Genomic DNA, 14,398 nt, shown 5'->3' with positions numbered 1-14,398 from the left:
AGTTCCTCGCACATTTCCTTGTAGTATTTTGCTTTGTCATTCCGAGCAGCCTTTTGGAATCTTCTGTTCAGCTCTTTAGTATCTTGAATTCTTCCTTGTACTTTGGCTTCTCTACGCTCCAGTGCAATCTTCAGAGTTTCTTCTGACATCCATTTTGATCTTTTCTTCCTCTTCAAAGAAGTTGATAGGCACATAATTATTAAACATGCTAATAGTCTAATTTTGTGGCTCAATTGGGGCTCTGTGCTCTCCTCTAACTGAGGAGTCAGCAATTCAAGCTCACCAGCATCTCCATGGGAGAGTGACCTGGCAGTGTGCTCCTGGAGAGAAGAAAGCATAGAAAACTCAATGGGGTAATTCTTATCTGTCATTTAGGGTTCCCATCAATTGGAGTTAGCTGCACAGAACACAAGAATAACTTGGGAATGCAAACAGGTAAGCACTAAACTGCTAGCCAGATAGTTGTCAGTTTGAGCCCATGTAGAGGCACTCAGAAGACAAGCCTGCTGATCTTCCAAAAGATCACAGCCTTGAAAACCATATGGAGTGGAGTGCACACTGCACACATGGAATTATCATATGTTAGAAGGGACTTGACAGGAGCTCTGGGGTCTGGAGGGAGTTGTCCTGCTAACTGAAAGGCAGCAAGCCTCAGGCAATTTGAATCTGCCAGTGGCTCACCGGGAGAAAGATGGACAATCTCCTCCCTACCAACTGATAGCCTTCAGAAACCCCCTGTGAAGTTAACTATTGGTTAGACTAAGTTGATGGCAAAGTTGAATTTTGACAGCAACTAACATCACCAGTGCAGTTTACAGAGAATACTTTTTAAGGAAGGTCTGGTAGCATAGTCTGTCAAGAGTTGTGCTGTTTGCCCAAAGACCATGTCTCTTTGGTGGTTCAAGTTCACCAACTATTTATTCCTCCTGTGCAGTTTAGTTTACTATCTCCGAAAACCATTGGAGGGTTCACTATGTGTTGATTCTGACTTAATGGTATAATATCTTAGGGAAGCACTAGTGGCTTAGTGGTAAGGAGTTGAACTCAAACGCAAGTAGTTTGGATCTGCCAGCTATTCTACTAGAGAAAGATGAGCAACCCACTGGAGGGTCATCTATTAGTTGATTCTGACTTGATGGCATAGAACAACAATGTAAGATCTCTTGTAGGTTTTCAATCCACTTTTTTGGGTACTGTCAAGTCAATTTCAGCTCTTTGAACTCCCTGTGACAGAGTAGAGCTGCACCACAGGGCTTTCTTGGCTGTACTCTTAACAAAATCAGATCTCTAGGTCTTTTTCCTATGGAGCCTTGGGTTGAGTTCAAACTGTCACCCTTTTCATTAGCAGCTGAGCTCTTAACAGTCATGCTGCTAGAGCTGTTTCTAAAATGTGTCCTTCTGTGACTGAGATATTTCATTCAGCATAATGTCCTCCAGAGTCACCCATTTTGCATAATATTTCATGAGTTCCTTGTTTTTCAGTGCTGCATATTATTCCATTATGTGAATATACCACAGCTTCTCTATCCATTCGTTTGTTGATGGGCACTTGGGTTGTTTCCAGCTCTTTGCTATTGTGAACAATGCATCAATAAACATGGGTGTGCATATATCTGCTTGAGTGGCATTTCTGATTTCTTTAGGGTATATTCCCAGTAGTGGAATTGCTGGGTCAAATGGTATTTCTATTTCCAACTTTTTGAGAAAGCGCCATATTGCTTTCCATAGTGGTTGCACCATTTTGAACTCCCACCAACAGTGAATTAGGGTTCCCGTTTTTCCACAACCTCGACAGCATTTTTTGTTTGCTGCCCTGTTGAATTTTGCTATTGTTACTGGAGTGAGATAATATCTCATAGTTGTTTTAATTTGCATCTCTCTCAGAACTGGGGATTTTGAACATTTCCTCATGTGTTTGTTTGCCATCAGAATGTCTTCTTTGGTCAAGTGTCTTTTCATATCCTGTGCCCATTATACAATTAGGTTTTATACCTTTATCTTGTTGAGGTGCTTGAGTGTTCTAGAAATTCTAAAGATAAGTCCCTTATGAGGCATGTTGTTACCAAATTCCCCCTCCCCCCAATCTATGGCTTTCCTTTTTACTCTGTTGAAGTTTTTTTATGTACATAGGGATTTAATTCTTAGAAGGTCCCATTCATCTATTTTATCCTCTCGTGGTTGTAGGTTTTTCAGGATTCTTGGGAGACTGTTCATGTTGTGGATTAGGGCTTCTAAAGTTCTTCCAGGCTTTTCTCTAATGAAGTTTATAGTCTTTGGTTTTGGTCCTAGGTCCTTGATCCATTTTGAGTTGTTTTTTGTGTATGGTGTGAAGTGTGGGTCTTGCTTGAGTTTTCTGCAGATAATTTTTCAATTCAGCCAACACCGTATGCTAAAAAGGCTGTCATTTCCCCACTGAACTAAATTTCATCTCCTTGTCAAAAATCAGTTGACCATAGGGCTGATTTCTGGGTTCTCAATTCTGTTCCATTGATCTATGTGTCTGTCCGTCATGCCAGTACCACGCTTTCTTGACCACCATGGCAGTGTAGTAGGATTTTAAATCTGGGAGTGAGATGCTTCCTACCTTGTTTCTCTTTATCAGGAGAGCTTTGCTTATTCGGGGGCTTTCCATTCCAAATGAAATTGGAAATTGCCTTTTCCATCTCATTGATAGAATGGAATTGATATTTGTATTGGGATTTTACTGAACATGTAAATTGCCTTTAGTAGAATTGTCATTTTCACCATATTGAATCTTTCTGTCCAAGACCATGGCATATTCTTCCATTTCTCCAGGTCTCTCTTGTTACTTGTAGTAATGTTTTGTAATTTTTTTTAATAGGTCCTTTGTATTTCTAGTTAGATTTACTCCCAAGTATTTAGTCTTGTGATTAGCTGTTGTGATGGGTATTCTGTTTCACATTTCCAGTTCTGTATTCTCTTTGTCACTGTAGAGAAATCCAATTGATTGTTGTATGTTGATCTTTTATTCTGGCACTTTGCTGAATTGGTCAATTATGTCCAGTGGTTTTCTTGCTGAGTCTTTAGGGTTTGTAAGTATATTATTATATCATCTGCATATAAAGATAATTTTACCTCCTCTTTGCTAATTTGGATACCTTTTATTTCCTTCTCTCATCTTATTGCTATTGCTAAAATTTCCATTACAATATTGAATAGGAGAGGTGATAGTGGGAATCCTTTCTTAGTTCCTATTCTCAAAGGGAATGCCTTTAATCTCTCTCCATTGAGAACAGTTTTGGCTCTTGAGTTTGCGTATGTATTTTTTACTCTGTTGAGGAAATTCCCCTCTATTCGTATTTTGTTGAGTGTTTTAATCAAGAAAGGGTGTTGGATTTTGTCAAAGGCCTTTTCTGTATAAATTGATAGGATAATGTTGTCCTTGTCCTTTGCTTTGTTAATGTGAGGAATTACACTAATTGTTTTTCTTATGTTGGACCATCCTTGCATACCTGTTATGAATCCCAGTTGGTTATGATAAATTTTTTTTGGTATCTTTGGATTCTATTGGCCAGAATTTTATTCAGGATATTTGCATCTATGTTCATGAAAGAGATTGTTCTATAGTTTTCTACTTTGGTGGTGTCTTTATCTGACTTTGGTGTCAAGAATATGTTTTCTTCATAGTATGAGTCTGGGAGAATTCCATCTCATTCTATTTTCTGAAATAGTTTGTGTAGAATTGGTGACAGCTCTTTTCTGAATGTTTGATAAAATTCACTTGCAAAACCATCTAGTCCAGGGCTTTTTTTGCCTGGATGTTGTTTTATTACCTTTTTTAAGTTTTTGTTTTGTAATGGATCTGTTCAGGTGTTCTATTTCAGTCTGTCAGTTTGGGTAGCTTGTGAGTTTCCAAGTATTTGTTCATTTCCTCTAAGTTTTCATAATTGACTATAGCTTTTCATAATATTTCATTGTTAACCTTTTTGTTTTAGTTGGTTCTGTTGTGACTTTGCCCATTTTATATCTTATTGGATTATTTGTGTCTTTTCCCCCCCTCTTTCAGTTTTGCAAGTAATTTGTTGATTTTTTTTTTTTTACCTTTTTGAAGAACCAACTCCTGGTTTTGTTGATGTTTCAATTGTTTTTTATTTTCTATTTCATTTATTTCTACCCTAATTTATATAATTTCCTTTTTTTTAGAGGGTATCAAGTTTCCTTGCTGTTCTTTTTCAATTTGTTTGACATGTTGGGTTAGAGAGTCAGTCAGTTATTTTTTCTTGCCTTTTCATGTGTTTGCTTATTGCTATAAATGGACCTCTGATTATTGCTTTGGCTATTTCCCAGAGGTTTTTGTAAGTTGTGTTTTCATTGTCATTTGTTTGAAGAAACTTTTCAATTTCTTTTTTTATTTCCTCTGTTATCCACTCATGTTCAAGCAAGGTGTTGTTCAGCTTCCAAATGTATGGGGTTTTTTCTCCTTTATTTTCTTGTTATTAAGTTCTAATTTTTTAGCATTGTGGTCTGAGAAGGTGCTTTGTATTATTTCTATGATTTTGAATTTATTGATGCTTGCCTTGTGACCTAAAATGTGATCTATTCTGGAGAATGTCCTATGCACACAGGAGGAGAAGATATAGTGTGGGTTTTTTTGGGTGCATTCATCTATGAGATTGAGTTGATTTATTGCTTGGTTTAATTCTTCAGCTTCTTCGATGAATTTCTTACTGGTAGTTCTGTGTTTTCTTGAGAGTGATGTATTGAAGTCTCCAACTACTATAGTAATGCTATTTCCTTTTTCAGTTTTGTTAATGTTTTGTATATTTTTAGCTCTATCATTTGGTGCATAGATTTGTATTATTTTTACATCCTTTTGTTATATTGACCCTTTAAGAATTATGTAGTGACCTTCCTTGTCCTTTGTGATGGTTTTTGAATTGAAATCTATTTTATCAGAGATTAATATCACTATTCCTGCGTTTTTCTGTTTGCCATTTGCTTGATATATTTTCCACCCTTTTATTTAAATCTTTCTTTATCTTCACTTTTAGCAGATGCATCTCTTGTGAAATTTGGGTTTTTATACAATCTGCTACTCTTTTTCTCTTCAGTGGTGTGTTTAAACCATTCACATCCAGTGTGATTATTGAGAGGCATGGTTTTATTGCTATCATTTTGTTGAATTCTTTTTGGTTTTATTGCTGGTTACTTTGGTCCATTTGCTTGCTTTGGCATCTCTGTAAGGAGGACGTCTCTCCGCATTTCCCGTATTGCTGGTCTTGTTTTTACAAACTCTCTTAGGTTCTACTTTTCTGAGAATATCTTGATCTCTCCTTCATATTTGATGGTTAGTTTTGCTAGTTAATAGTGTTCTTGGTTGACATTTGTGTTCTTCGAGTTTTCCATATATGTCATTCCACTGTCTTCTTGCTCGCATGGTTTCTGCTAAAAATCAACAATCATATTTGCTCTCTCTTATAGGTTACTCTTTGTTTCTCACTGCTTTCAGAATTCTCTCCTTATCATTGGTTCTGGAAAATTTGACTATGATATGTCTTGGTGTTTTTCTTTTGGGGTCTATTTTATATGGTGTTCGCTCAGTTTCTTGAATATATATTCTCTTATTCTTCATTATGCCTGGAAAGTTTTCTTCTAGTAATTCTTTCTCAATTTTTTCGTTGCCTTTACATGCTTCTTCCTGTTCTGGGTTTTTGTTTATGTGCATGGTATACCTCTTGATAGTGTCTCACATTATTCTTGGGCTTTCTTCATTTTCCTTCCTTTTTGATTCTGCTTTTTCTTCTACCAGATCAGTGGTGACAGTTCTACCTCCTGTTTCACTGGTTCTGTGTTCCATCTCTTCAACTCTGTTCATATGTCCCTCCATCATGTTGATAGCATCTAAAACATTGGTCCTCATATTTTAGATTGTGGTTCTTGTTTTTCCAGAGCCTCTAATGCCTCATTTGTTTTATCTGTATTGTTAATTTAAGTTCTTCTTGGATTTTGCTTGCAGTGTCCTGTAATTCTTCAAATTTGTCTTTTACCCATTGAAAATATTCAGTCATTGTTCTTTTAAATTTTGTGTCAGAAAAATCACATCAGACTTTCTGGCTTCAGGAAATTCATTGGTACTGTGTCACTTTTTGTGGGTGACATGTTGCTTTGGGTTTTGAAAGGTGGTAGGTAGGCCGCTTCCTACATGGCAATGCTGTGGTAGAGTTTTTCATGCCTGGGACGATAGCAGACTCTTTGTCTGGCATCACTCCTCCAGAGGAGGTTGAGGCAGCTACCCTGCCTGCATTTCTCTCTGAACTTTTGACTCAAAGGAAGACTAGCTACAGTTCGGGAGAGATGAGGCTTATGAATTAGCAGCCTTCTTTGTTATACAACTGCTATAGCGAGGCCAACCCAACTTGCTCTGGGTTAAAGGCAGCTCACGCTTTGAGAGAGGAGAGGAAATTAAATTAGTTCACCTGTGATGTTGATGTCTCTGGCACAATTCAGTGGGGTGGCAACAGGTCATCCCCCAGGCATTGAGGCAGGGGCCAGGTCCTCCAGATGGTGGGGTCAGGTCCTCCCGGTGGCTGGGGTGAGACTTCCAGGTGGTGCGGGCAGGACTTTCAGGTGACAGGCAGTGTACAGGCAGTGTAAATGGGATTTACAGGCAAAGGCCAGGCTTCCAGATGGCAGGTGAGAACATCCAGGTAAGGTCCTTCAGGCTTCGAGTTTAGGGATCCAGGCCACAGGGACAGGGGGCCTCCAGTCAAAGGGGGAGGGCCTCACCAGGCAGCAGTGCTGTGGTCCAGTGCTCTAGGCAAGAGACCAGTCTAGAACATACCAAGAAAATTTTAAGGCAGGTACCTAGTTAATTGGATACTCAGTGTAGAAGTATCGCACATACCAGTGATGCATGTAGAAGCCGAAGGAGTTGTAATGATAACCCAACAGCATGCAATTGGAATCAACCAGTTGCTCAGAAGGGGAAAGATAGGCAGTCTCCTCCTGTGTAATTTACTGCCTCTAAAAACTCACTGGAGGGTGAGTCGATTCCAACTCAACTATACATAACAACAGTGTGTTTTAAAGCAATATTAGCAATTGTTCATGTTCTAAATGTTACCAAATATTTCTTTTTCAAGTACTAGAAATAAAATATAAGAAGTTTTCAGATCATTTGAATTATTTCTGTGGTCTTTGTATCTGAGATGTTAATGATTGAGTCTGACTTTTGAAGCCATAAGAGCCAGTTGGTTAAAGAATGAAAAATAGAGGATGCAAGTAAATTGGGATTATGGCAACGTGCATGAAATGTGTAGAACAGTCTGATACTTGAGAGTCAAAACCTTGCAGGAAACTTAATGTCATAATCCAAAGAGGATAGTGGATGATATCACAGCCAGGTAAGTAATTGGAAGTGTCCAAATTTTATAAAAGTAATAGATTTAAGTAAAGTAAAAAGACATTATATGAAAGTATTTCTTTATTCATAATGATTTTGTGTCTACATGTAAAGAAGGCATTGGAATGTTTTATATAGATTTAATAATTTTTCAAAAGGACAGGCTTATAGCCACAGAAATATCTTTTCTAACCCTTTGAATGAAGGGAACCATTTTATTTTGGGACTTTAATGATACAAGAAATAATTCAGTAAAAAAAAAAAAAGAAAGAATTCAGTAGTGTGCTATATGCAAGTCATTTGAACGGGTGTTTCTTACAATACCAAGATACAGGCCCCACCCTCTAGGAGTTTGCAGTCTACTAACTAAGGATATATGACATTTTGTACTCTACAAAGCATTGTCATATGTCAGTTCATATAACGAAGTCCTGAAAGGTGGTATGACTCCTGATTCCAGTTACAGAGAGAAATTTATTACATCGTTTTGTCCAATATCGTACCACAAATGAATAGGTGAACTAGAATTTGAATCCAAGTCTTCTTACTCTAAAGGTGTGTACAACTTTACCGGCTCACAGCTTTTCTATATGCTCACTAGGAGATATCACACTATTACAATGACTAAGCGAGTGCTTTTTTAAAAAAATATATTCATTTACTTATTCCTATGGAATAGCAGCTCTATTAAATAGGTACTTTCATTCTACTAACACAGTGATTCAGTAAGTTGTTCAGTAAGTAGATTTTATGTAAACATCTGCTTTGTGAAATCACTGAAGTGATTTTCTGGTAGTTTGATAGTAATGATGATGAATATAAGATGATTAGTGTAGAATCCTCAAGGAGGAAAGATAATTGAGTTGTATTTCCTTGTATATCTCATGAGAAGTTATATCTATTAAGTGACAGGTTTAATCTAGTAAGTTGTTGGACATGAGACTATGTACCAAAAAGACCAGTGTTTTGTTCATTTTTATGCCATCATTGATGACTGTTCTTTTATTTCAATAGTGGAGGGTGAACTGTATACATTTGGAGAACCTGATTGTGGGAAGTTAGGTCTTCCCAGTGGGCAGCTGACCAATCATCGAATGCCTCAGCTAGTACCTGGAATTTCCGAGAAGGTGATCCAAGTGTCTTGTGGTGGAGGGCACACTGTGGTCCTCACAGGTATGTGTGGAGTCTTCCGTCCGTCCTGCTTTCTGTGGTGGCTAAACGAACAGCACTTCTCCTCTGTGCTAATCTTGCTGCTTTGTCTGTTAAGGTCCACAGCTTTTTTCCCTACAGTATTATACAAATATGACCAATAGGAAAAAAATTAGTAGAGAAAAAAATGAATCCAGTTGAAAAGTTTCCTCTAACATAATTGGCATTTTCATGTCTGTAACATTTTTTTTTCAGTTAATATACTTTATTGCAGTTAGCACACAGTTTAAAAATTCACCAACACACCAATAGTACAAAACTAAACAGCATTGTAAGTTATTCCTCCCTCAGGAAAATAAAACATACTATGATTGTCAAAGCTAGATGTCAGTCTAAGTTTTTAGAACAAAGGAAGAATGTGAAACTAATAAAGAGGAAAAAGCAATCACTCACAATGACATGAAAAGAAAAATCCAAAAGAAAGTCTGTTTTCTCACATTGATTGACTTCTCTAAATGAATAAAAATTATCTTAACATAATCTGTATTTTTAAAAAAAACAAAACTAGAAACTCTTCAAGTAACTAAAGATGATAATGCTCCAAGGCCATTTTCACAGCTTTTTGTTTGTTTGTTTGCTTTAAATGCCATTACAGCCAAATTAACACACATTTGACCAAATATTTCCAAAACAGTGCAGCAACACACAATGGAGTTTTCCATTCAGTATCTTAAGCACAAAAATAGGCTATGTTTACAATAGTTAAGGCAATCAAATTTTAAACAAAAGCAATTTAAAAAAAAAAAAGAAAAACAGCAAACATTTACTAACATTTTTAATGGGAGCAAAATAACAGTTTTTAGCCCAATTTCTAGGATAAAAATGTTTTCCTCATGTATCTATGTATATATAAACAAATTTGTCTTGGAAAAAATGCAACCAGGGTGCTTCTTAGAGGCAAGGATGGTAAAACTTTGGGCATTGTGCTAAAAGTGGTCACTTCTTGGAAAAAGACAGCATTCTTGGAAAAGTGGAGGTTAGGAGAAAGAGAGCAAGGCCCTGAACAAGATGAATTGACCATAATAATGAATTTGAGCATATCCAATATAATGAAGATGGTACAGGACGGCAAAGTTCAGATCTGTTGTTCTTAGGATCGCTGTTAGTCATAGGTGACTCGATGACACCTAACAACAACAACAATAACATTTTATATTAATCTGAAACTTATACTATTTTTCTTGGAAACCTTTCTCTTGGAACTCCTTTTTTATACTGCTTTCTACGTTTTCTTGATTGTACTTATTTTTGATATTTGAATCCATATTTGGAAACTTATTTGCAGTTTTTATGTTGTCATAATAATTCATTAAAATGTAGTAAAGTTTTAAATTATAGGTAATAAAAGAAAGACCTTTTATAATAATCATGTTTTTGGCTTCTGAATTTCATATTTGCTAGGATGGAATTCTATTTATTTATTAACGTATTCTTAAATCCAAACACAAACCCACTACTGTCCTATTGGATGTGCAAGGCTGTAAATCTTTACAAGAGGAGATTACTTCATTTTTCTCTCACGGAATGGCTGGTAGATTTGAACTGCCAACCTTTGGTTAACCCAGTACATAATGTACTATGTGACACCTGATAATGTGCATATAAATTGTTTCTTCCAAGTTGGTTGAACATTAGACTTTGTTTCAGTATGTAGTGTAGATGTGACACATAGCAGTTATCAAAACACAAGAAAGATTGTATAGCTTGAATCATATTGTTGTTATTATATACCATCCAGTCAGAGTCAACCTATAGTTGACCCTCCAGCAGGTTTTCAGAGGTAGTAAACTGCACAGGAGTTGAATGCTTATCTTTCTCTCAAGGAGCTGAACCTCACACCTTCAGGCTGACAGTGTAGCTCTTTACCACTAGGCTATATTAGAAACGTTTTTAATTGTGAAGTTCATTTTCAGATGATTAGATGATTAGGAATGGCAATGTTACTATTGTTAGTTGTTGTAAAGTTAATTCCAATTCATGGCAACTGTATGTGTTAAACACAAAACTGCTGCTCACTAGGCTTTTTCTTGGCTGTCATCACAATGAAGGATGACACTTGAAGAAAAACAGAACATAATTCTTGGGTTATAATTGGGCCAACTTATGACCTCTACAGGGCAATGAATAAAATCAGTCTGTCTTGTGAAATTAAAGTGATACTGATCTGAAGCCAACTAAAAAAGTCTGGTGGTAACAGTGTTCAACTGCTAGCCAAAAGGTTGGAGGTTCCAACCTACCAAAGTCTGTAGGAGAATAGATTGGTGATATCCCATAAAGATTACAACCTACAAAAGCCACTAGGGAAGTTTTACATTGTCACATGACATCTTTTCTGAGTTGAAAATCAAAACTCAAGGGCACCAAACAACAACAGCAATGTAGTATTAACACTGGCAAAAAAGATAATGTGTTCTTAGATAAGCAATGCAGTCTTATGTCATTAAGGGGAAAAAACACAACCAAGTACTATTATAGGTCCCTAGGTGGTGCAAACAGATTGCTAAACTAAAAGGTAGCAGGTTTACTCTCTCTCGGTGGTACCATATGAAACCTAGTGACCTGCTTCTGTTAAGATCTGTCAAGAAAATGCCTATCACACAATGGAATACTATGCAGCACACAGGAGTCATGATTTTGTAAATTTCTACCTAACAGGGGAGGGACTGGAGAACTGTATACTAAGTGAACAAACCCAGTCTCATAAAGACAAATCAGTATTGTAGAATGAGCATGAGAATCCAAGGAGTTCTTAATCATAGGGTCACACAATTGATGGGTGGAAGAAGAAGCGGGTAAAGGAAAGGGGGAAAGATCCAGTGTAAAAAACAATGTATACGGTTTTTATGAACTTTGTATGTAAACCAGTATAAAATAAGTGTTGTTTTTTTAAAAAAGAAAACACCTATCAAGCAGTTTCATTCCATAACACATGGGGTCGCCATTGCCATGAATCTGAATTCATTTGATGGCCATTAACAACTATTAACATTGCCATGAACCTGAGAAATAAAGCTTTTGTAATATGATTCAAGCTGCCTGAAGTCCATGGATTTGGGGGGACTAATTTTTAGCTTGCCAAAATGAAGGTAATTGCTTCACTTTACCTGATGTTTTGCTTCTGGTTAAAATGCAATACTGGAGATGTAGAGTGTGATTATGAAGGAAACTCTGCTGGTGTAATCTGTAGAAAGTTTACGCTGCTAATCCAAAGGTGGCATCTCTTTGGTAATTCAAATCCACCACGGGAAAAAGAAAAATGACAATATCCGCCATAAGATTGAAAGCCTCAGAATGCTCAGTGGAGGGTCAGCTATGTATGTGTTGGTTCTAGGTCAATGGTAATAAGTTATTTTAAGTTTATGAATTAAACTAGGAGATAGCATAGAGAAGTGTACTTGGGGTGGGGGTTGGGGGGGAAGGGACGTGGGAATTGTATACTAATGAAGGAATTTTTTTTTCTTTTTCTCTTCGGAGGGGGAAGCGAGCTGGTGGGAAGGGGTGGGCAGGGAGAAAAGTGTGGCAATGAATGAATGGAAATCCAAAACCTCTGTAAATGTCTATTAAAATTAATAATAATAATAATAATAAAGGATCTGTTTTATTGTTGCTTCAGTGTAGCTTCTTATCCTTGACACAGAATATTTTCCTTGAGTAGTATTTATTAGGAAACATTTTTTCCAAACAGAAAAAAAATCAGGTAAATAGGTAATATCATCTAAATGACAATGAATAGTTATATCTTCGTCAATACCCCCTATTGTTAGAATAAGATGAGTTGATCAGGTAAATGACTTTCTGGAAAACTATCGTTACAATGTAATATTTTAGAAACAGTGTGTTTTTTCACCCTACAGTAATTCAAAGAGATAGGTATTATTACATCAGAGAATGTAAGTAACTTAGCTACTAGCCACAGAAGGGTTCTGGCCTGAATTCAAGACACTTTCTCTTCTGCTTGTAGCAAGAGAGAATGAGTACATTGAACTAAGGAACAGTAAACAAAGCCAAGACTCCCTTGGCATTGAGTGGATTCTGACTTATAGAGACTTTCTTTATAGGGTATAGTAGACCTATCGATTTATCTATTTAGTTTCCAAGGTAGGTTTGCTGTGAATGGTAACAAGATGATGGCACAAGTTGTTTGGTTAATTAGAATGTTTATGGGAGCAGACTACCACATCTTTATCCTGCAGAAAAGCTAGAGGGTTTAAACCACTGACTGTTCTTTATTGTTGCAGTTTATTGTTATGTGCCATCTAGTTGGAACCAACTCATAGCTTGCCCTCTAGCGTGTTTTTAGAGGCTATAAATCACATCTTTCTTAAATTGCCCATCTTTCTCTTTTAGAGCACCTGGTGAATTTGAACCACATGCCTTTGGGTTGGCAGCAACTCCTTATCCACTAGGCCACCAGAGCTCACATCTCAGAGATGAGGGGGAAAGTGCAGGATAGGGCAAGATTCAGATCTGTTGTTCACAGGATTCTTATAAAGTGTAGTCAACTTGATGGCACCTAACAACAACAGTGTGAAAGCCAGGGAATTCTGGCGGCCTGGTCTGTAGGAAGTTACACTACTAACCAGCTGCTGCTTGGGGAAAAGATGGGTAATCTCCCCCTCTGTGAGTCCACAGCCTTAGAAACCTGCCAGAGCTGTGAGTTGGTTTCAACTTGATGGCAGTGAATTAAGTTGTTGAATGTCATGGTGGGAGTTGTGTGAATAAGGTCCTGTTCATTACCACTAATTTATCCTTTCCCATCTCAAATGAAAACACGTGAACTAATATGTATAAACTTGTTGGTGGGCCTTTTAAGTCACTTTAAAAATATTAATGCTGCAGTTTGAATAAAGGGAGATTTACTGTGACTAAGTCTGGAATTTATACTCTGTGCTTTAAATCACAGGTAAATTCTCATCTAAAATTGAGGGTTTTTAAAATATATTTGTCTTTTAAACTACTTTCAAAACTAAGGTCTTTTTTTTTCTTTCTGTAGATGACTTTTTTCGTTACTCATAGTGAAATGGAAGTGACAGTGGATGTCTTTTAAAGAAGGGATAATTACAGGGATATTTAGGTAGTTCTCTCACTTCGGTACTGTGCTTTTGATCTATTGCTGACTGAGCAGTTTGCTTACTTACAGCCAGTGCTTTTACGGTGATGTGTAAAAGATAAATCAGACCCAGACCATGATTTTTGCAAATATATACCATTTCTGTTTTCTCTTAGTCATTGGAAATTTTACACTTAAGTTTTAGGTGTGCTTGTATAGGTATTTCTTTCAGAAGCAGTTAACATTCATTGTAAAATATTGATACCATGGTGACATGATACTTTTCTTGTATCTGCTCTTCTTCTTTTCAGAGAAAGCAGTTTATACCTTTGGGCTGGGACAGTTTGGACAGTTGGGTCTTGGAACTTTTATTTTTGAAACATCAAACCCTACAGTCCTTGAGTCTGTGAAGGACCTGAAAGTATGTCGTATTGCATGTGGAGAAAATCACACAGCTTTGATAACAGGTATGTATCAGAATCTGTTATATTTTATAGTAGAATTATTATATTTTGTTACAAAAATAAATAATGTAGAGAATAAATGGATCCCCTTTATCAGGAGAATTAATAAAGCAGTAAAAAAGGGATACTTTCATGGGGTCACAGAGTTTGGTAAGTAGAATGAGAGGGTGGAAAAATTAGGAAAGATCCATCTGAAAAGATGGAGTAATAGTGGCCATAGAGTAATGGTGATTATTATTTTTGAAAGTTTACATAGAAAATTTATTTTTCATTGATTTTTATTCAGCCATTCATACGCATTTTGTACTGTAA

At 36.7% G+C, this 14,398-nt stretch overlaps 1 protein-coding gene across 1 annotated transcript in view; it reads left to right on the top strand.

The window, feature by feature from the left end:
* Nucleotides 1-14,398, top strand: part of RPGR (retinitis pigmentosa GTPase regulator) — a 61,941-nt gene that overhangs the window by 13,066 nt on the left and 34,477 nt on the right. Inside the window, 2 exon segments of the mRNA XM_006903744.1 lie at nucleotides 8,378-8,536; nucleotides 13,934-14,089. Of these exon segments, the coding sequence (XP_006903806.1) occupies nucleotides 8,378-8,536; nucleotides 13,934-14,089 (315 nt within the window).

Source organism: Elephantulus edwardii, unplaced genomic scaffold (assembly GCF_000299155.1).
Source record: "Elephantulus edwardii isolate Elephantulus edwardi_28Jun2011 unplaced genomic scaffold, EleEdw1.0 scaffold00210, whole genome shotgun sequence".
NCBI classification, from domain to species: Eukaryota; Metazoa; Chordata; class Mammalia; order Macroscelidea; family Macroscelididae; genus Elephantulus; species Elephantulus edwardii.
The sequence above is the reverse complement of the archived record's forward strand: the minus strand, read 5'-3'. Positions and strand labels throughout refer to the sequence as shown.